This window comes from Dermacentor variabilis, chromosome 6 (assembly GCF_050947875.1).
Source record: "Dermacentor variabilis isolate Ectoservices chromosome 6, ASM5094787v1, whole genome shotgun sequence".
Taxonomy (NCBI): Eukaryota; Metazoa; Arthropoda; class Arachnida; order Ixodida; family Ixodidae; genus Dermacentor; species Dermacentor variabilis.
The window spans coordinates 178477709-178501323 of NC_134573.1; the positions used below are offsets into that span (position 1 = coordinate 178477709).

Here is a 23615-nt window from a genome sequence, read left to right on the forward strand (position 1 = left end):
CAACATGTCCCCTAAAGCCCGTAACACTTTCACAGACAGTAGAAAGCATGCTTCCCACCTGCAGCAAGGCCCATAGAAAGCATTATTCTCCCACAAGAATGTGTTGCCAACTTACAAGAACTTCGAGAAGGGATGGTGAGGAAGGAAGCAATCTGCTCGTGGCCTATGTTGTCGCAAAAATGAATCTACACTGTTTCAAGCAATCTCGGCAATGCTGTCTACTTGGATCATTTTGTGTGCATTGCAGCTTCTGAATGTGTGTAAACATTTTCAAACAATTTTATTAGCAACAAAACAGCATAATTTATTTGGAATTTTGTGACAGTCCGCTTTGTTGTGAATATATGCCAGCACGACAGCATAAGTCAGCAGAGAAGTGGACACAGTACATTTGCCAGAGCTGTGCTGTGCCACTTTGTACAGACCTCTGCATTTGCAGTATCAGGGAAGGTGAAGAACTGTTTAAGAATATTTTCCTTGCTTTGTGAGCCATAAGAAGTCTGCAAATGTGTAGCCCCACCCTTCTTTTTTTATTCAGTAATTCAAAAATTTGTTTGTGCACTTGTTGGGCAGTGCGATGAATATTTCCCACCAGAGTATTTACTCAAATTTGACAAAATCTGAAATTTTGCAGCATCTGCCGTAGCTTTGACCAGCATGTATTGTGACTTCAAAATGCTCTGTTGCAGCACCTACAATAACAGAATTAACATAATCTCTTAGTAAAACATTCTTGGGAAAAACCAAAAAGAAACCTACTGTTCTCATCCGAAGCTCCTTGTACTGTAAGAGAGTATACTATGAAATGTAGTGGATTTGGATTGTTTGCAGCATTGTTCATGCAGCTCAGACAGGATGATGAGCTTCACGAAGATCCCCAAAGAAATACCATATAGACTCCTGTGAAGGCCACACCCATGTAATGTAAGGGCAGCATCCCCAGCGCGCCAGCCCAAAATTTTGAAAAAAAAATTTCAATGGAGAAGCAATCGCGTTCTGTACCCCAACGATGTGCGCGTGCATAGGCAAATTTTCACTCACTGCGTACTTCTGAATGCCACTACTAGATGGCAAGATCTGCGTATTGACCTCTGATGCAATGGTACATAGGCTGTGCCAGCACCATTTTGACAAAAAGGTTCAGTCCTGTGTAAGGGCCGCACGTCACCAAAATTGTGGGAAAATAGTGAGACCCTTACACGAGTCTATACAGTGAACTACCAGAGAGATGTACATTTATAGCTGTACTTGGCGCCTTTGAAAGTTTGGCTGTTAAGGATTGCAAATTTTTTTGAAAATCCATGCCACCATTTCTTGACTGCATTATTTGCAATGCTTCTTATGGTGGTTGATGCAAATGACCTGGACCTTAACATTGTGCAAGTTTTCTCCTTTCTTTCAGGCCGTGGTGGAGCCTCACAATATGCGTCCATCGTATGCAAAATTTCTCAACGACATGACAGGTGATCGGTGAGTCAGCTTTGCTTGTCTGTTACCCAACTTGCAAAAATTGGCAACTTTACATCAAATACACAATGAAAGCTTTGAAGTAATGACAAGTAGTAGGGCTTTATTTATTGCCTTCAGTTCAAAGGAGAAATATATATTTTGGGCTCTTATAAGCAATAACGACTAGTCACAAATACAAGTTAACAACATTGCATGAGCGTACTGTAAAGCATCATTCAGTGTAAGGACTGTACGGCATACACAATGTGGCATTCCTTAATATGAAATAGATGCTAAATTGACATTTTTATACGGCAATATTATCAACAATAAATTGTACTTCAAGTCTGGCATAGAGGGCAAACTGTGCAGTGGCATGTGCAGCACAATTTTTTTCATGATTTCTGTACATGAGGGCAAATAGCTTGGGCAAAGCTCTAAGCTGCAATTTGTTAATGCAGGTTGCGTCGGGTCAATCGCCATCCGCTGGAAGTGCTTGGCTTCCACTGCTCCTCTGTGTACCCAGAATACTTTCCACAGCTTGATCAGCGATATGTCTCTCGGCATTTTGTGGAGCGTGTGCTTGTTTGGAGCTGACCCGAGGCCACTGCAATAGATTTGCACCCGCCTTTGCTTTTATGGCTGTTTCACTCTGACGTGGACACGGTACCAGGCGTTGTTCAGGACACCTCGCAGGTTCCAGACACCGGCAACACCTTCAGGTTGCGAATTGTATGAAGAGTCGACGGCTTTGCACACAATCTCCAGCTTGTCTGCGCCCTTGGGCACTGGAAGATCGAGCTGTAAAGCAGAAACATTTCATTTAGCCGTCAAGTATTTGTATGCAATGGCCAGCCACACAGATTTCTACGTAAAACAACGAGTAACATTCAGCCTAGTCAAGGTGTTGGCCTGCATAGCAAGGCTAATAAAAAGAGGCCTTGTATCTTAATTCGCAGTTTGCAAAGACCAGTGACTATGCTGCAAATAGCTGTAACAGAGTAACAGGAAACAAATAAAGCAGAAGATTATACAGAGTGCAACTAAATTTGTCCTTAGTAGTTATGCTGGTAATATAATATAGAGAAATTTAGTGCGCTTTGAAAACACTTTGATAGACAAGTGCAACATATCAGATGACTGCTGAAACTTTACAGCAAGGTCTGAGTGGCACATTTCACAAATTCTAAACAACGGAGACTTTTTTCATTCTACTGCAATTGTTTGCAGTTGAAACCATGTAGTTAGGTTTGTTTCTGGCGTCACTGTGTCATAACCCATGACCACAAATACACGTAGCCATGGCAAACTTGTCTGCAAGAAGTTGTACTGTCGCAGCACAATGTGTCATATTAGTCCTATCAAACTGGCTTGTAGTTTCTTTACTCCCATGTCCAGTTTAATTGACTCACTTAATCAAGTACCTTGTGTGCAGTAAAAAGTTAAGTGGTCCAGGAATCTGCACAGCCACTTGCATTGCATTTGGTGGAGCTTCAATACCCACGCAGGACTACAGAACATATCTAAACTTACTAGCTTGTACTGATTGCTGAACTCAAAGAAAATTAGAGAGTTGGAAGCATTTTAACTTCAGGTGAGTACCAATTTCTCCTTGTATTGTACACAAAATGAAAAAAAGCTATCACAAATCACCGCTATCGACAAAATTGAACCCTGAATGTCTGCATGTAACATGCAAATGATGCAGTTTAGGCAAATCCAGCAGAAATATAAGAACAGCTAGTGATGAAGCTAAATGGTGCAGCAATGCACACAGTATGCAGTCATTTGAGTTCAGCTGCCACTGCTGATTTGCTATTTTCAACTCAATGTAAGACATAAAGAAAAAAAAATTAAGAATGCATAATTACTGAAATCTTCATATCTAGTCTGATTACAGTCAACGTATAATTTTTCGGACTCCCTAGGAGCCCCGAGAATGTCCTGAAAAATCAGGCAGTCGGAAGAAGTAGACGGTCTGAAAAAAGCGAATGCATGTCTTTTAGTGCCCCCAAGGGCTCAAAGCGCCAGATGCACATCCAAAATAGCTCTGAAGGCCTGCCAGTACACTTATTAGGCGCATCGGTGCTCGTACAGTCACAGGAGACTGCAGGTGCATGCATGTATAAGGAATACATACTGTGTCCCGTATTCTACTTAAATTGAGGATTCTACTTAAACTGAGGACGATGCAACAAGCTATAGAAAGAAGAATGATGGTTGTAACGTTAAGGGATAAGAAAAGAGCAGATTGGGTGAGGGAACAAACGCAAGTTAATGACATCTTAGTTGAAATCAAGAAAAAGAAATGGGCATGGGCAGGACATGCAATGAGAAGGGGAGATAACCGATGGTTATTAAGGGTTACAGCATGGATTCCAAGGGAAGGGAAGCGTTGCAGGTGGCGGCAGAAAGTTAGGTGGGCGGATGAGATTAAGAACTTTGCAGGGACAACATGGCCACAACTAGTACATGACCGGAGTTGTTGGAGAAGTATGGGAGAGGCCTTTGCCCTGCAGTGGGCGTAACCAGGCTGATGATGATGATGACTGTGTTTCGTGACAATTGCCTCTGTCCGCTCTTGGTATGCTTCACTGCGCAACGCAGTGACAGGTGAAGCTGACTTTTGGGAACCGGCATTATGCAATGTGTCGTGCTTTTCAAACTTCGAAACCACTGGCAAGGGTTACAAAGGCGGAGTCAGCACCATTGCTAACAGCAGTGAATTGTTTTAATGAAAAACGGCACCGAACAGCAAGTAGCTTATTAGCGAACGTCGGAGTAGCTAGGCCTAGCGTTGCTGAGGTGGTGGCTACGGCTGCCAGCAGATCTACGTGCGAGAACGCCTGTTCAAGCAGCGAGATAATCAAAATGGCAGCAGGAGTGGCTTTGATCAATGCTGTTTCGAACCTGCAGTCATGGCAAAAAGCCCAGAAAATCGTACAGCGAAGGGTTTTTGCGTCCGAAATTTCAGACGGTCTTATACATTGACCCTCTTGTGTACTATGGCGGTGCTGCAAAGGCGTCCGAATTACCGGGAATGTCTGGAAAATCAGTCGTTGACTGTACTGTAAAAAGCTGCCTTTATTTTATTTGTTAAATTGAATACGCAATATTTTCTATACAGTAAGTATAGAAAAATGTTCTCAAGTATAGAAAAATGTGAAGTGGTCTAATGGGTAAACAAAAAACACTTGACACCACCGACGAGCGGAAGAAATAAAGATGAACTAAAGAGTGGGCAATGCGTAAATGAACATCAAGAGAAAGGTCACTGCTATGAGACCATGACAATGGGGAAGATGCATATGGAAGGATTGATTAATTACATACCACAAAGGAATGAAAACAACTACTAATAATAAGTAGCAAGTAAGAAATAAAACCGAACTCAACACTGCAAATAAGTGTTTCTAATGTGCTGTCCAAGTTACTTAAACTTTGGTGATAAATCTGCACACACTGTGGGAAGAAATCATCCTTATGGTGCACAAAAACACTAAGTGCTCACTCTGTGACACCTCCTGTAGTAGGTACTGTATCAATCAGAAAAGAACCTGTAGGAATAAATAGTTATTGCCATGTCCATTGGCTGGCTGGTAGCCATCATTTACACAACAGTCTTCAGCAAACCTACCATAATATACTTGGCAAGCATACATGCTTGAATAAAGCATGCATGTTGCCAGCAGCTTGTGCAACTATGCTTTCCAGGTTGCCCATTAACAGTGGCAATAACAAAAGTGCCAATGTTTAGCGATCGCTACTCATGTCCCGTGCCCATCATTACTGTTGTTGACATTTGGGGCAGAATATGAAGGGTTGCCAGGCTGAATGAACTGATGTCTGCCATCAAAAGCGTTTGCACCTGTTGAAAAAAAAATCCTTGCCCAATCTTGGCAATTCAGCTGCGATTACAGTGGAACGTGTCAGTCATGTCATGTGTGATCACTGTGAGCACCCCTTGGGAGATTTGTGCTGCTCATGGGTTACCTTCCAGAGTGTCCAGGCCCATGCCCTAAACAGAGAAGTGTCCTCGCTCTCCAATTGGGCAGGTATCCAGTTCTGGCCACCATCTGCACTCACATCCACACGCACCACCTTGCGGCCTCCCCCGCTCCAAGCGTAGCCCTTCACATGTATTTTGCCATCCTTGGGGGCCAACACTTCACCCTCAAGTGGCCTGCACACCACTGACGTGATAGGCAGCTCCTGAATTGCAGGTGCACTCTTGAAGTCCACCGTGTCCCAGTCAGTTGATGGGCAGAAGCCTGTGCACAAAATGAGTTCCCACTATGTTTATGCAAAAGTAGGCTAAAAAGCTTCTCTAAAACACATAGCGAGAAGAATAGAGGAAACCAAGGGGCTCGATTTTTTGTAAGTCACAATCACACAATATGACAGACGATGAAGCAAGAAATGGCATAGGGGAAGTTAACTGTTGTGTTGGATTAATATGTAGCTATAATAAGGAAAATAAAAATGAAAGTGGATGAAAAGATAGCTTGCTGCAGGTGAGGACTTCGAGACTAAATGAACGTACACTTTATGCACACTATACGTAGGAGATGTTCAGTTCTTGCAGGAGTGGAAGCTCAAACCTGTGGGTGTCAGTCACCTGCACCATTAAGACCCCACAAACTCCAACCATCCAGGTCAACAGCGTACAATCAAGTCAGTTGGCAAGCTGGATTGCATTTGCAAGGATACTTCAACATCTGCTCATCTGGAGCATCTTTGAGCAAAACCTGGCCTCAGCTATGACAACATATACCTGTGCTGTTGAAATGTATGCTTATGGCATCTGAAGCATTTCTAGCACTCCCAATACATTTTCTGTGCTCCAGCACAAATGGCAGCACTTTTGCATCAGGTCATTTCCTTAAATGTGGCAAAATTACAAAATTTTTCATGGTACATGGTCAAGTCCCAAAATGCCATGTGGCTGACCAAGTGGCTGCCCAAGGATCAAAGCAGAATTTGACTGAAAACATGCTCTGCCACCATTTTCTTGCATCGAGTATATACAACCAACTCTCACGACAGCCTACTGGGCTCTCAAGGAAATGTATGGCTGTTATGAGACATGCGAACTACTGTTCTTGTTCCATTAAACCTTGGGGCCTTTCAATTTAACTGAAGTTGAAGCATCAGGTGAGGCTTTCTAAATTTATCCCTTCCATGTGCCACTTATCTCTAGTAAGTTTGCACACACCAACCTTTGTAGTCGTTCTGTTGCCAGTGCGATTCACTCTCCTTAGGGCTCAACTGGATGCGTGAGAGCCACTTCACATTGCGAGCACCCACAATTCCCGGCGCAATAGCTCGCAGGGGAAAGCCATGGTCACGAGGCAACTCTTTGCCATTCATCTCATATGCCAGCAGTACATCCCCCTAGGGATACGAAAAGAGGAAAACAGAGTACAACACATTAAGCTGACCATCACTATGAGAACACTTGAGGCTTGATTGGATCTTCGAGGTCATTCCTTTTTCTGCATGTTCATAACAAGAGACGGCATGGAACAGTTGAAGGAGCGGCACTATAACAACAACCACATGGCTATTAACACCTAATGCTCTTAGCAAGCCAACAAAGTCGCTAATCAATGGCACTGCAAACATCCAATGCATATTTCCCTCTAAAGGCTTTCAGAAAGTGTGAAGATGTCTTCATTTTGTGCAGAAATATTTCTATACATAACCACTAAGATTATTATGTTTTATCCTCGATATATACAGTTAAACCTTGATATAAAGAAGTCTGTAAAATATAAAATTTGCTTTATTATATACAAATTTGGTTACATTGAAATTCGGCCTTTTATGCAAATGAGTACAGTCACCGATGGATTTTTCTTACATGAAAGGGGCTGCAAGATTTTCTGCATTATCGGGCAATTAGAAAAGGCAAATTTGAATGACCAAAAAAAATTTGTATTGTTCAATTTGAGAGTGGGTAATGAAAGATGTGGTTTCATGCCGTGTCAACGATATCTTCACATCAGTGGTATGAATGAAGTGAAGCCAACCACGCTTTCACGTTCACTCCATCCCTGTGGCTGGTAGGGTCGGCTGCAGTGGGACGATGCTATCATGAAAAGCGCTGACAGTAGAGAGCAGATGGTTTGTCTGCCTCTCGCTTCAACGTGTCTCTAAAACTCGAGATTGCGCAACCTCCTGTACTAAACGTGCAGGAAGACAGTGCACATGATGCCTTGCCATCTTGACACACCCACTCTTTGCACACGTGGCAGATTACCTCTAAAACGGGGCACAAGCCGCCTATGCGGTCAGCTGGGCTGACAGCCATTTAAAGCCACGGCCATGCCAGAAAAGGAGATGTGCACCAACCTGGCCCCCACTTCCTTCCCCATCTTCTCCCCTCCTGCGATCCTGATCGCATTATCGCGAGCAAGCTCGCCTTTCTCGCTGTTCGCGCAATAGGCCGGCAGTCATCAAGCCACCATCCTCCTAGGCTTACCCTGCGCTTGCTGTCACTTACCAAACGCATACAGTGATGGGGGCACGATAGTATCTTATCGTACTTGGACTTTAGACTGAACATGATGCTGCTCTGCTTTGATTGTCACTCTTGGTCACGTGTTGCTCGATTTGAGAGGTGTGTTTGCAAGCAGCCGCTTGTAATTCAACCATTTCACCATTTGCATCCGCGGCAGTTGCCATTTGTTGCCTCGGTATTTCTTGGCAGTGGCACTGAAATTTCGTTATATTGAAATTGTGTATAAACACACTTTGTTATTTTGAATGTCTAAATACATGATGTTCTAGGGACAATAAATTATAAAAAATTAAATAATTATACCGAGAACTTCATTATATTGAAGTTTGTTATATCGAGATTTAACTGTATTTTGGCAACACCGGGCCATTTCACTTACAAATACTGTTGTATTTCCGATTAGTTAACTTAATTAATCTCTCAATATAACAAAAGTGAAGCAAAGCTTGTGTACGGTGACTGTTCAGGTAATGTAAATACTGTAGCACTATCTTTTAGATGAAGCTGTTCTCTTGGCGAAACTCGGGCTGCAGCAGGGGCGCGAAACTCTTTAGGATGACACATGCAACAGCCGAGGCAAAGCAAAGGCAGTTGCAAATGCTGCAACACATACCAAACCGCAGCTCAACATTCATGTTCGGCAGCCCGCTTTTGCTCAAGCCAAGGAACTCGAGTTTCTGCGTTCTTCACATTTTTCTTGGCATAGCAAAGGCGGTCAGCCTTGGCAAATTGCCGCTCGTGCTCGTTCTTTGAGGGTATGCACCTTCGTGGGAAGGGGCATCTTGCTGCACAGTGGAGTGCTGGGAACTTTTGGTGGGAAACAGCCTTGTAGAGTGACACGGACTCAACGTCACATGCGCTCACTAATTCCCACACACCTCGATGTGTGTCTCTAGAAATCCAGAGGCGCCTAGGGCAGAGCGAACACAATGTATGTCTCGAGAGTGTTTTTGGAGCCATGCAAACACAGCTGGACTGAACTCAAGCAGACCCTCGCGCTATCACAAGGTTTGCTGTTTTTTCCAATGTAAATTATTCACTATGTATGTTCTTAATTCAGCCTACCAACAAACTATTCATGCATACTATTCTTTATTCAAAACTTAGGTGCCAGTGTGCTGTCTTGCAGAACACTGGCGCTCTCGCCAGTTCTGGGTGCTTTGCGAAAATGGGTCTGACAATGCCAAGAATGCTATTTGCAGTAATATAAGTTACTTTCAAATCTACTCGCTCAGTGGCCTAACATACGTGTGACAAATACCAGTAAAGTTGTTTTCAAGTACACTTTGAGGTACAGACTTTACAGAGGTAGAAACCTAAACTAAACAACTCGGACATGAATTAGATTTCTTTGTTCGTCCTATCAACAGTCACAGTGCTAAAGCAGATGACTACAGCAAATTGATAACTGTTTTGCAGAAGTAACAGCCTCTAGTGTCCATCAGTATGTTGTAAAGAGTCTATTTTCATTAGCTTAAACGGCACTAAAGAAGAATATCAAGTTAGGGCTACTCTAACTATGAGGAGAGGATTGCTAATCTACAAAGAAATGCAAAACAAAAAAAACAAGTGATGATGTCACTTTGCTCTTCCCATGCCAGCTCATCGTGTCTTTGTGGGTTATAAATCCTAAAAGGGGCCCTGAAATACTTTTCTAACTAATCATAATATGGCCTCACTATTAAAGGATGTCGTGTCATGAATCTGCTGCAATTTCTTTCTCTTTAATTCTGCAAAATAAGCATAGCTGGAGTTAGTTATCACACTGATTTGAGGCTTTCTCTCTCCTTTCTTTTCCATTAGCACATTGGAAACAACACAGTAGGAATGGCAAAGAAGCAAAGTCTTGACCAAAAGTTCTTTTTTTTTCCTTTACGATGCTACTTTCGGTTCAGGCGTGCACAGTACTCTCTTGGCGCAAGATGGGCACTTGAGCTGTGTCGCCCATAGAGACCAATCAGAGCAAGCAGTTGTCAGAGCATTTCGCTGACGAGACACTCTGTGGCAGCCGCAATATCTATGCTATGCAACGGACGCAGCCACACGCAACTGTGTTGCGTATACGTTATGCAAGGTAGGGCTGGGCATGCTACATGGTGTGGACTGGCTTTGTCCAGTACCAGCTTCGCTTTTTGAAGCGTAAGGCACTTAGCTAGGAGCAAGTGCATGCTGCTGTTTGCAAGGTGCAGCAGGCGCAAGGCATTAACTCGAACTCTGATATCTCGAAAGATCGGTCAAGTCGAATTTTTTTATGGCTGTGGTGTCAACCTATGCGTTTTTCACCTCTTACCCTAAAAAATATTTTGTGCCAAACTCCGGATATCTTAAAATCTTGACTCCTAAAATATTAAAAAAAAAAGCTATGGGGCAGTGTTGGCAGCACTCGTTTTCCACCTGGTGGCAGTGCACTAGCTGAGCCAGACACTGCGCCAGGCCACGCTTGCCATTAACGTAACAATGTGGTCATCATGATCATCATCAGCCTGGCTACACCCACTGCAGGGCAAAGGCCTTCCTATACCTCTCCAACTACCCCGGTCATGTGCTAATTGTGGCCATGTTGTCCCTGCAAGCTTCTTAATTTCATCCGCCCACCTAACTTTCTGCTACCCCCTGCTACGCTTCCCTTCTCTTGGGATCCAGTCCATAACCCTTAATGACCATCGGTTATCTTCCCTCCTCATTACATGCCCAGCCCATGCCCATTTCTTTTTCTTGATTTCAACTACGATGTCATTAACTCTCATTTGTTCCCTCACCCAATCTGCTCTCTTCTTATCCCTTAACATTACATCCATCATTCTTCTTTCCATAGCTCGTTGTGTCGTCCTCAATTTAAGTAGAACCCTTTTCGTAAGCCTCCAGATTTCCGCCCCGTAGGTGAGTACTGGTATGACACAGCTGTTATACACTTTTCTCATGAGGGACACCACAGCCCATTCTTATTCTGATTATTTCAGTCTTATGATCTGGATCCGCAGTCACTACTTGTCCTAAGTAGATGTATTCCCTTACTACTTCCAGTGCCTCACTACCTATCGCAAACTGCTGTTCTCTTCCGTGACTGTTAAACATGACTTTAGTTTTCTGCAGATAAATTTTTAGACCTACCCTTCTGCTTTGCCTGTCCAGGTCAGTGAGCATGCATTGCAATTGGTCCCCATGAGTTACTAAGCAAGGCAATATCATCAGCGAATCGCAAGTTACTAAGGTATTCTCCATTAACATTTATCCCCAATTCTTCCCTATCCAGGTCTCTGAATACCTCCTGTAAACACGCAGTGAATAGCATTCGAGAGATCGTATCTCCCTGCCTGACGCCCTTCTTTATTGGGATTTTGTTGCTTTCTTTATGGAGGCTATGGTGGCTGTGGAGCCGCTATAGATATCTTTCAGTATTTTTACATACGGCTCGTCTACACCCTGATTCCGTAATGCCTGCACGACTGCTGAGGTTTCGATTGAATCAAACAATTTCTCATAGTCAATGAAAGCTATATATATATATATATATATATATATATATATATATATATATATAAGGGTTCGTTATATTCTGCACATTTCTGTATCACGTGATTGATAGTGTGAATGTAAATTATTCACTATGTATGTTCTTTATTCAGCCTACCAACAAACTATTCATGCATACTATTCTTTATTCAAAACTTAAGTGCCAGTTTGCTGTCTTGCAGAACATTGGCGCTCCCGCCAGTTCTGGGTGCTTTGCGAAAATGGGTCTGACAATGCCAAGAATGCTATTTGCAGTAATATAAGTTACTTTCAAATCTACTCGCTCAGTGGCCTAACATATGTGCGACAAATACCAGTAAAGTTGTTTTCAAGTACACTTTGTTGTTGAGTAGCCTTTACGAAATCCTGACTGGACCTTTGGTTGACAGATGTCTAAGGTGTTCCTGATTCTATTTGCGATTACCTTAGTAAATACTTTGTAGGCAATGGACAGTAAGCTGATCAGTCTATAATTTTTCAAGTCTTTGGCGTCCCCTTTCTTATGGATTAGGATTATGTTAGCGTTTTTCCAAGATTCCAGTACGCTCGAGGTCATGAGGCATTGCGTATACAGGGTGGCCAGTTTTTCTGGAACAATCTGCCCACCATCCTTCTACAAATCTGCTCTTACCTTACCCTCCCCAGCTGCCTTCTCCCTTTGCACAGTTCCCAAGGCTTTCTTTACTTCTTCCGGCGTTACTTGTGGGATGTCAAATTCCTCCAGACTATTCTCTCTTCCATTATTGCCGTGGGTGCCACCGGTACTGTATAAATCTCTATAGAACTCCTCAGCCACTTGAGCCATCTTATCCATATTAGGAATGATATTGCCGGCTTTGTCTCTTAACACATACATCTGATTCTTGCCTATTCCTAGTTTTTCCTTCACTGCTTTTAGGCTTCCTCCATTCCTCAGAACATGCTCAATTCTATCCATATAATACTTTCTTATGTCAGCTATCTTACACTTGTTGATTGACTTGGAAGGTTCTGCCAGTTCTATTCTAGCTGTAGGGTTAGAGGCTCTCATACATTGGCGTTTCTTGATCAGATCTTACGTCTCCTGCAACAGCTTACCGTTATCCTGCCTAATGAAGTTACCACCGACTTCTATTGCACACTCCTTAATGATGCCCATAAGATTGTTGTTCATTGCTTCAACACTAAGGTCCTCTTCCTGAGTTAAAGTTGAATTTATTTTATCTGCAATACTGCCAGTCTCCGTGAGACCAAAGCAGGGGGGTACAGTTTTACAGAAAGAAACAAACAGATCATGTTGCATGGTACAGTAAAAGAAAGAAAGAAAAAAGGAAAAAGCTTCCTTAACTACTGCAGAAATCACCAATGATACAATACTTTTGGTTGGTATAACAAGATGGCTTTAACAATATAACGATGTAGTTGGTATAACAATATAACAGTATTGTATTACTAGAATTTATATAAAAAATAGCGAATGAATGACCCCTGTAAGATTAGAGAACTTGTACAGCTAACAGATAACCTTGCAGAAGTGGCCAGTTTGGGGGTTGAAATGCAGAAATTCCACGCACAGAAATAAGTATTACAGTTAAAGATATGTGGGCGTGTTAAGTGGCGTCTTCTCTGTTTGATGTCTCTAGCAGGTTGATGAACGATGAAATGACGGAGAGGAAACTATGTCTGAGTGGAAAAGATTCCATTCTCTCATCGCATGTGGGAAAATTGAAAACTTGAACATGTCATTGTGAACACTGTACTGGTTTAGTGTAACTGGGTGATTTTTTCGAGATAGACGTGATGTAGACAAAGTACCGTACTTAGTTCGGTCTATCTTATAACTGCCGTGTATTAGTTGCTATATTAACTTTAAGTGGGCTTGTCTGGCCCTAGCAGATAGTGTTTTGAGGCCTGCATCAACTAAGAGGTTTGTAGGGGAGTCATAGGGCCTGTATTTGTTAAAAATGAACCTCACATCTTTTCTTTGCACCTTTTCTAGTTTTGATATGCTAGTTAATGTGTGCGGAAACCAGATGATGCTAGCGTAGTCTAAGACAGGGGCGAACAAAAGTTGTATAGGCTAGTAGTCTGGTGTGTTTCGGTGCAAAACGTAAACATCATCTAAGGGAAAAAAGCTTGCGTAATGTGACTGAGGTAATATCAATGTGTAAGTTCCATGAAAGGTCAGAAGAGAATGTCAAACCTAGGTATTTGTGGTTATTTACTTTATTCATGCAAGTGCCAACGATGGCGTAAGAAAATTCCAAAGGCTTCTTTTTTGTTGTAAAGGACATGCATACAGATTTAGTGGTGCTAATTGACATTTGCCATTCTTTACACCAATTGGACACCAAATCAAGTGTTCTGTTTAATAATAAGTGGTCTGCGCAACTGACAATTTCTTCATAAATAATACAATCAACCGCGAAGAGCTTAATGTCACGTTCAATGTTAGCAGCAATGTCGTTAATAAAGATCAAAAATAGCAATAGGCCCAATACTGACCCTTGGGGAACACCGGAGGTGACAGCTACAGACATGGGAGGGGTGTTATCTACAATAACATACTGTGTTCGATGTGATAAGAAGTATTTTTTATCCATGCAGTAATCTGACCACCTCCGATTGCAGACTCTAGTTTTGCAACTAATTTTACATGGCTTACACAATCAAATGCTTTACTGAAGTTGAGGAAGATCATGTCTGTCTGGCTTTGGTTGTTTAGGTTAAGCGCTAGGTCATGCACCACTTCGGTTAGTTGCGTGACCATTGAGAGGCCACTTCTCAAGCCGTGTTGTTGAGGTATTAATGTATGTTATTGCTCATGCCTGTTCTGTAGCTTAATCAGGAATTCCTCTATTTCCCCTCTTACCGCTAACTCATTGATCGGCTTCTTATGTACCAGTTTCTTCCATTCCCTCCTCAAGTCTAGGCTAATTCGAGATCTTACCATCCTATGGTCACTGCAGCACACCTTGCAAAGCACGTCCACATCTTGTATGATGCCAGGGTTAGCGCAGAGTATAAGGTCTATTTCATTTCTAGTCTCGCCATTCGGGCTCCTCCACGTCCACTTATGGTTATCCCGATTGCGGTAGAAGGTATTCATTGTCCACAAATTATTACGTTCTGCAAACTCTACTAATAACTCTCCCCTGCTATTCCTAGAACTTATGCCATATTCCCCCACTGACTTGTCTCCAGCCTGCTTCTTGCCTACCCTGGCATTGAAGTCGCCCATTAGTATAGTGTATTTTGTTTTGACTTTATCCATTGCCGATTCCACATCTTCATAGATGCTTTCGACTTGCTGGTCATCATGACTGGATTTAGGCGCGTAGACCTGTAGGACCTTCAATTTGTAACTCTAATTAAGTTTCACAACAAGACCTGCCACCCTCTCGTTGATGCTATAGAATTCCTGTATGTTACCAGCTATATCCTTATTAATCAGGTATCCAACTAATTCCTCCAATAGCACTGCTAGACTCGCCTCACTAGATAACGTTCTAGTGTTAAACGTTGCCAGGTTCAGATTCCAATGGCGGCCTGTCCGGATCCAGAGATTCTTAGCACCCTCTGCTGCGTCGCAGGTCTGACCGCTGCCATGGTCAGCTGCTTCACAGCTGCTGGCGACTGAGGGCTGGGGTTTGATTGTTGTAGTTATATAGGAGGTTGTGGCCAAGTACTGCACCAGGGTGGCCAATCCTGCTCTGGTGAAGGAGTACGTTACCGGTTCTGGTCGCCAGGATCAGGCCACACTCCAGGCCTGTTTATGCAATTTTATCAACACGCATATATTTTTAAAAAAATCTAGTGGAAAATTGCATGGCACTGGGATTTGAACCACGGTCATTTTGCATGCAAGGCGAATGCTCTACCTCTACGCCATCGCTGCATCCTTGGTCACAGTGTGGTCAATGTGGTCACAGTGTATTAATCGCGACCTTGAGCAAGATGATGGGCACGTTTGAGCAGGCACAATCTGCCCATGTGCTGCACCCGAGAGAAGCCAGCATGTGAGCTCACATTGTTTCAGCGAGATCGGGGCATGATAAAAATGCTCCCTTCATGCTCGTGTGATGGGGAGGTATAAATGCCGCGTCACTCGTGGGCGTCTGCTGTGGCGGTGACAATTGCACAGTTCCGCAGTTGATTCTTGGTTTTCGAAGTGAAATTGTCCAGAATTCATTATGATGTAGAAAGCAGCAACATCAGCTTTTTGGATGTCTGGAATCGGTCATGCTCGGTTGACTGGCTTCAAATACATATTGCATTAGGATCAATCGTCCTGACTCAGCGCCAAGCATGTATGTCGTATTGGCACAGTGCCAGTAATGCCATTGCTCATATACGTCGACGTGTCCGGTGTTGATATATGCAAAAGTGACCAAGAATATATCACTAGGTGGCATTTTGTACATAAATGGTTTATGCGCCCTGTGTATGGCCAGTCAGCTTCTATTTTTGTAATATTGCTTATCTTGAAACTCCGCTTATCTCAACATTTCTTCTGGTTTTTAAAACTTAAAGTGAACAGGGTTTTACTGTATTTAACCAAAAATTAGCAATAATAGTATTACTAAGAATGTTCTTGTGGTCGTGAAATCTGCCAATACCTGTTAAGCTCGCTAGCTCCTGCTTGCAGCTTAGTCGCTGATGACATTGCAAAGGAGATAGCAAGCGATTTTTTACTGTTTTTGACCCGAGATTGTAAATTCCTTGCTGCATGGAGTGCAATAATGTTTGGCTTACATGTTTACAGGAAACTGGTCTACAGATCATCAATGTTTCCTTATTATGTTCAAAAGGTGTTTCAGGGCTCTTTTAATGGCAAGTTCTGATAACTTCTGTGCGAGGATGGCCCAAGTACAAGGAAGTACTTTGAAATCCGCGATGTCATATTGATATACAGACATTGCAAAACCTTTAATATGGAAGTTTTTCACACTCTAAATTAGTAATAGACGATGAGCAAAACGAGAACAAGGTGAAAGCAGGAGCCAACATTTCGACAAATGGACTTGTCAAAACGTTGGCTCATGCTTTCACCTTGTTCTCGTTTTGCCGATCGTATTGAATTTCCGTCTCCCACATTATCCGTGTCTTCCCTAAATTAGTAACAGACACTTTCTGCTGAATGAATACTAATAAGTATTCCAAAGAATACTTCGCCAGTATAAATTAATATACTATTAAACGTCGATATAACGAACTTCTATGTAAAGAAATTCTTGATATAACGAAGCATTTAACTTTTCACAACCTTTTGTCATAGGACACCATATAACGTCCACATAACGAAGTGTGTTTGTATGCGATTTCAATATAACGAAATTCACTTCCGCCAAAAAGGAATGGTGAGACAATAAATGGAAACATCTGCCAACGCAGATGGTCAAATGGTTGAATTACAAGCGGCTGTTTGAAAATGCACCTCTCAACAACCACCCCAGGCGACAAGAGTGACTGCCGAAATGGGGCCCCATCATATTCCGTATAAAGTCCAAGTGCGGTAAGATCCTATCGGGCCCCACGCACTTTGTGCTATTGGTGCGAGTGAAAGTGTGCGAGGGTGAGACAAGAAATATGATGGCTTCAGGAGTGCCGCCTTCCCACGCGAGCAAATGGAAAGAGGGAAGGGGAGTGAGTTCGCAGTAACACAATCAGTTGGGGAGGGGGGGGGGGGTGTAAGTTGGCGCGCGTCTTGGCTGTGGCTGTAAGCGTGGCTAAGCGCATATGCAGCAGTGCACCCTGCTTTAAAGCTAATCTACCGCGTGTGCAAAGAGCGGGCATGCCGAGATGGCGTGGCATCACATAAGCTGTCTTACTGTGCGTTTAGTACTCGATGTTGCGTAATCTCGAGTTTCCGTGACGAAGCATTCGCTCCCCCCTCCCATGACAGCATCGTCCCAGTGTGAGCGACACTATTAGCCGCAGAGGCGGAGTGCATGCGAAAGCATGGCTGGCTTCGCTTAATTCATACCGCTGATGTGAATATATCGTCGACGTGGCATGATACCGTATCATTCGTCACCGACTCCCAAATTCATCAAAATGAATTGTTTTATCATTAAAATTTACTTTTGTTGTGATAGCAATTATATGGACACTCCAGGCGCATTTCTACCATTGCTGTTGCCATGATGTTATGTATGAGTGAAAGCATGTGAGGGTGAGCTGGCGAATGCGGTTCAATCTCGCCTGCACGAGTGAGGAACATGGCCCGGATGTGTGGCCTCTCCTGTGGTGTGCGAGGCAGGGGGTGAGGCGAGGGAGGAGGGGCATTCTTCTCCGGTGGCTGCTATGGTACCTCGATGTCCTCCTCGTCCACCGCTCCATACAGAGTGGACACAACTGCGGCATCTACTACAGCGTTGACCACGCGAATTGTGGACACCGTAGTAGACGCCTTTGGTGGATGCCGTATGGACGCGTTGCCGGCACTCGTGTCTTGAAAGCGTTCTGTGACACTGCTAAAGCACACGCGTGGGCCTCGTCTTCAAAGCAATCTGCAATGTTTGCAGAGTGAGTGTAGTGCCAGCAGCTTCATATGCACTGTGCTTTCGACGTATCGTACGCGTTGAAGTGACACATGCATGGAGGTCAACTGGCTCGTGGCTGCTGCCACAATTCCTAATTCCAGCGTTTTTACCAACGGTTTCCGCTGTCATCAAGCAATGTGTGTTAATGTTACCAATGCGCGCGTGACACCGTGCTGGTAATTTAGTTAACACGTTGATGGGCTAGCTGGTTTGAATCCATGATAGAATGTGTAAGCACGACTGAACAAGGACATAGAAAGAAGCAGACACACAAAGACGGTGCTGTCTCTGTGTGTCTGTTTCTTTCTATGTCTTTGTTGAGTCACACTTACATATTCTATCATTGTTAATTTATTTAGTAAGTGAATATTTACAAGTTTATAAGGCCGATAAAACTATTATCCTTACTTCGTACAGCTATCTACTAATTTGCTATCGTTATCGGTGCTTCGCCTTTTCGGTGGAACTACGATTTTTTTTTAATGTTTGATGATTAGGAAAATTCTGCGGCCACTTTCCGTGTATGAAAAATCGATCGGCGACAGTACTTATTAGCATAAAAGGCCGAATTTCAATACATAGAATTTTCGATATAACGAAGCAAATTTCCAATTTTACCATCTTTGTTATATCGAGGTTTAACTGTAGTGCCACTCTTTAGTGTCACTTTAGAGAGCAATCTCAACTGCTGCAGTGCAATGTGGCAAGCAAGGAAGATTAGTGTTGCAGAGGAGTCTGTATTTTCAGTCCATCTCCTCATGCTGCAAAAGATAAGAATCGTACTGCCTTTGTGATTCAACTGTTGTGCTACGCTGTAGCAGCAAACATTACAAAACATTTTTCAGCCAGCTGGACTGTTAGATAGGCAGTTCATAAGTCCCTAAATTTCTAAGACCATCATTTAATCCACAAACAATGCACAAAACTTCTAAGTACCAGTGTGTTGTGTGCATTTTAACTGCAACTGGGCAAAGGACTGCAGCGGTATGGTATTTGTAAATCAAGGGACAGAAAATGACAGAAGAAAGGACAGTATGATCAGATGATGAACGTAGAGCCATGTTTTCAGGAATTCATTTTGCAGAATACTGCAAACATTATGTAGTTTTAATCGTAGAACTTAAGAAGAATCAATAGCAAAGTACCGTACTCCATACACTGGACAGTCAGACCATGACATTAAATAGGTCTTAAATATGTCATGCCAAAATGACATTTATTGCACAGGTAAAGCAATGTGGTTCTTCCCTGACAACACTTATATTTACGTTTCTGTGGAAGGTATAAACATGCGTACCAATCTTAAAATATATGCTTACCATGCTGTATTAATTATACACATTATTTCTTTTGACACCAATCTCACAGAAAAGGGAGTGCTATATTCTATACTATAATTTCCTGGAGCAACAAAATGCACCACATGAGGTGCAATTTTGTGTGGGTACACCAATATAAGAGTGCATCAATGAAAATTTGTATGCATCAATGATATTTGCATGTTCTTTGCCATGATGATAGTAACGCTTCACTGAACATGTATGTGTACTTAGTTTGCAGAGGTAGCTAAAACATTCTACAAGTCTCAAGTCTCAAATTTTGAAAAACATTATGCGCTGACCTTTGGATCCAGACCCTTACTTGCTGGAAAAGAGGAACCGTAGGGTGTCCCCGTAGGGTCCGTGTCCAAGCCCTCCATGACAATGTGCTGGATGCGCTCATCGGAAAGGTCAACTCCAAGATAATGCAGTACATCCACCAGTCTTGCCCCAGACCAGGTCGCATTGCCAATGGCACAAGGACCCCAGTCAAGGCCTTTAACTTTTTTTATCTGCATGGAAAAAAACACTGGCTGCGTCATCAATGGCTCCTCTGATCTGGCCTGCATTGACCACACAGACGTTGGCTCACTTATTCTGGTAAATTAGCTATGCTCAGTCATCACAGAGAGATAAACTGCCTGCCTGTTTTATACATTCATAGTTAAGTTAGGCTGAGCACTGTTGACAGTACTCTTTAGACATAACAGGTGCCATGTCAACAGCATGTGATATAACCAGTACTCCAAATGCTGGATTGCAAAGATTGCTTTGGTGAATCGACTTTCCCACCATTTTGTATGAAATCCACAATGTGCAGCAGCTTTCTCCTGGTATTTCTTGTCCGAGCAGCTGGCTTTAGTTTATTATTACTCCATGTCATAGACAAATTAAAAATGCCATTTGAACTGGTAGTGATTACGTTTATTAAATACAGTCTACACTGGAAGCTAAAAATTATCAATGCTAATTTACCCCCTCAATTGCTGTTCTACAATAATGAATGTCAAATCAGTACACAGTCTTCAAACTTCATCATGTCATTAGTTGCCCAACAAAAGTGAGCAACAGTGGCGTAGCAACAGGGGGGTCCGGGGGGCCGTGGGCCTCGGGTGTAAGGGGCCAGTGGGGGGGGGTGACAGAAGACCTATGGGCCCCGGGTGCCAGACGACCTAGCTACGCCACTGGTAAGCAACCTTGCATCTCTGCGATTTCATGCTTTACTGTAAATGCAATAGAGAGAGCAATGTTCATCAAACCCTGGCCTGTGGGCCCCTAGGATTCTGCATAATGTTGAGGGCCATTGTGTAACGGCCATAGTGACACATAATCGGGTCATCTGTTAACATTAAAGGAGTACTGGACACAATATATTTGCCCTTTCTCTTGTTTCTTTATGGCTACTCATCGACCCAGTAACTGCAGTATAAAAGCTCAATTCCTAGAGAGTGCAGTAAGACGATAAATTGCATTGACATTTAATTCAACCAGTTTAATGTGTGCACTAAGTGCAGCATGGCTTCAGACATAAAGCAGGAGGATGGTTACATCTCTGAAAATGGCAGTGGTGGTCCTGCAGTCCACGACTGCACCATTAAAGGCCAACTACACTGAGCACTCGAGATTAGGATGTGCGAGGAGGTGAGACAGAAGACCCCGAGTTGCCAGAGAAGCGACAGCTGTAGGGCACTGAGTTGAATGCAAGTGTAGAATGAAGAAGGGTGGAAGGGCCAGTATAGCAGCATGCGACCAGCTTTCAGCAACACAGCCCATGTGTGGTCTTCAACCGCTACACTGAGATAAATGGTACATGCACGAGACATCTGACATAGAATATTCTATGTGATGCAACACTGTACACATTGATTCAGGTGTAGGTGTAACAGGAATTAAAAAGCAGACACGGCTGTTCTTATACAAAATCACAAGTGGCTTCATGATTAGAATCTGGTACGGGCAGCCCTGTTCTGGAGATGCAACACTGGCTTTCTCATTAATCACAGGGCACAAATGTTAAAGGACTTAACATAACCATGGCAAGATAACACACTTTCAGCTGTTGCGCATCATGCACTGTGCATGATGTTTTTGTTTTTATGCTTTCATTCTTTCAAAAACTTAAGAATAGGTAACATTTGAGAGGTTCTGTGGATAACTTGTGAGCAGATCAAAGGACCCATGAGAGCTAAAAAGTTAGAGAACTAGTGATTTACACTACTAACTGTACACTAGCACTGCCAACTTGCCTTGTTCTGTTCAGAGCGTCGATTGCCAGCACACTGGATAACAGAAGTGACGGACACCTTGGAGAACTTGGTTTTGATATCATCCAGGGTCAGCTCATGGCATTTACCATCTGGGTCCTCTATCTCTAGGACGTAGTCCTTTGGGTCCACGTCAGGCACAGGCATGTGGTTCCGCACGTAGAATAACTCACTGTGCTGGCAAAGGCAAACACCAATGTTACTTCCTGCTTAGCAACAAAAGACCAGTAACCCTGCTTGTTTTTACAACTTTTCCTTAACTAATCTTTGCCATCTCAACTAACTATAGATTGCTGCCAATGAACAAATCCCCATTGCAAAACTACAGAAGCATATTTGATAGCTTTAGTTTCCATCGTAGAGTACAAGGACACAATGACCTTTCATGTGAGGTCACTGTAGAAAATTTCAGCACACCGACCTAGCATTTTTATTTATAGCAAAAAAATTTTAAAATCAGCCATAAAAAAGAAAGTCAGCATCCACCTAAAAAGAAAAAGAGCATGACACTACAAAATAATTCCATATGGATTCTTCATATGGGTTTCCTTTGTATCATCACAGTCACATGACATTTTGAGCGACTGCTAACATTTCCTTTTATGAAACTTTCATTACCTTGTAAATTTAGGTAGAAATTGTTTTGTTACACCAGCCATGTTGCCTTTTTCACATGACTGAGTTAAAAGGCTTAAGTTGAACAAGACTGCTGTGGGCCACAGCCTGTGGCAACGGCACAACACTGCGTTCTAGAGAAACCATGATTATTCAGGTAAAATCTATGTACAAAGCAGGTGCAGCTGTGCGTGTCTTGCAGGAGAGATGGGAACAGCAGGGTTGAGTGGAGAACAAGGCCTGCCCCATGTTTTATCAAGGATGGAAATGGGAGTGTTGGCTAAGATTATACATTGATCTAGATTGAGCAGTAAACATAATGAAGAGTGAGAAAGTATACAAAGACACAGTGGGCGCATAATTTGTCAATATCCTTGGAGTGCTTTCACAGAGCCTAAAACCCAAACCATAACAAAGCTGAATCCTCTTAATACAAACTTTGTTCAGTCAAGTTCTTTAATAAGTGAAACAGTAACATAGCATTTGCTCAGTTTCCCATAGATCCAGTGTATCGCTGTTATGCTAAACATTTATAGAAATTAAATACCACGATGCTCCTCTTAAAGGGAGTCAACTGTATATGGTAAAGAAAATATCAGTGGTCCACTTTCAGTTAGCGTTTCAAATGCATAGACAGAGACATGTTCAGTTGTTATCCCAGCATAAGGCCTTGGTGAAACATGTGTTTATAAACATGTGCTACCCTATTGACAATGTCAAGTGTGTATGTCTATGGCTTTGTAAAGACTAAGATAATCTCGCACTATAAGTTCCATCAGTGATGAAGCCTACCCTGGGCCCTGGCTGAGAGAACCAAGCAAAAATGAATATATGAACAATGTGCAGCCCTGGCCCTGGCTGAGAGAACCAAGCAAACATGAATATGTGAAGAATGTGCAGCTACGTCCTTGTAAAAGGCTGCCAAGCTGGCCCCACCAAAGCACTTGGCGATTGTGGATTACCTTGATCAAGATAAGTAGGCAAAATCTGTCAAGTTCAGTCAACTAAATAAATTTATTGGGGACTGTGAAGTGTATCTTTGAGGCACACATTTGTGGTGTGCACTGTTATTTAAGAGTTGCAAAGCTCGCAGTCCATGTGCACATGTGCACAGCCTTTTTTGTTTACACTGCCATTGTTGTGAACTAGAGGTCAATCTAAACTCTCCTACTTTTGTTTCGAAACAATCAATTTGTGTTATTTATATTGATGCTGGTGGCTGAACGTACACTTTGTTTCATGCTCCCCATTCTACGCCTGTATCTAGTATTCTTTCCGTTACTGCAGCATGACCATAATTTCAGCAAAGTGGTGCTGTGACTGCAGCATTTTCACCACAAATTCAAAGCATGATCAGGCATGGCCACATGTGCTGTAAGCCACACAGTAAACAACAATATAAAGATGG

The 23615-nt window shown here is 42.8% G+C and overlaps 2 protein-coding genes across 3 annotated transcripts in view; one reads left to right on the top strand and one right to left on the bottom strand.

Annotated features, from left to right (window-relative positions):
• LOC142585883 (transmembrane protein 135-like) overlaps positions 1 to 2482 on the top strand; it is a 33894-nt gene extending 31412 nt beyond the window's left edge. For both annotated transcript variants that reach the window (XM_075696963.1, XM_075696964.1), the window contains exons 12-13: positions 1403 to 1470; positions 1911 to 2482. In XM_075696963.1, coding sequence (XP_075553078.1) covers positions 1403 to 1470; positions 1911 to 2046 — 204 coding nt within the window. In that variant the 3' untranslated portion in view covers positions 2047 to 2482. The remainder of the gene's footprint in view (positions 1 to 1402; positions 1471 to 1910) is intronic.
• Positions 1550 to 23615, bottom strand: part of shop (sulfite oxidase) — a 32835-nt gene continuing 10769 nt past the window's right edge. The window contains exons 4-8 of the mRNA XM_075696962.1: positions 21575 to 21764; positions 19631 to 19840; positions 6669 to 6843; positions 5443 to 5720; positions 1550 to 2250 (exon numbers count right to left, since the gene is read on the bottom strand). Of these exons, the coding sequence (XP_075553077.1) occupies positions 2086 to 2250; positions 5443 to 5720; positions 6669 to 6843; positions 19631 to 19840; positions 21575 to 21764 (1018 nt within the window). The 3' untranslated portion in view covers positions 1550 to 2085. The remainder of the gene's footprint in view (positions 2251 to 5442; positions 5721 to 6668; positions 6844 to 19630; positions 19841 to 21574; positions 21765 to 23615) is intronic.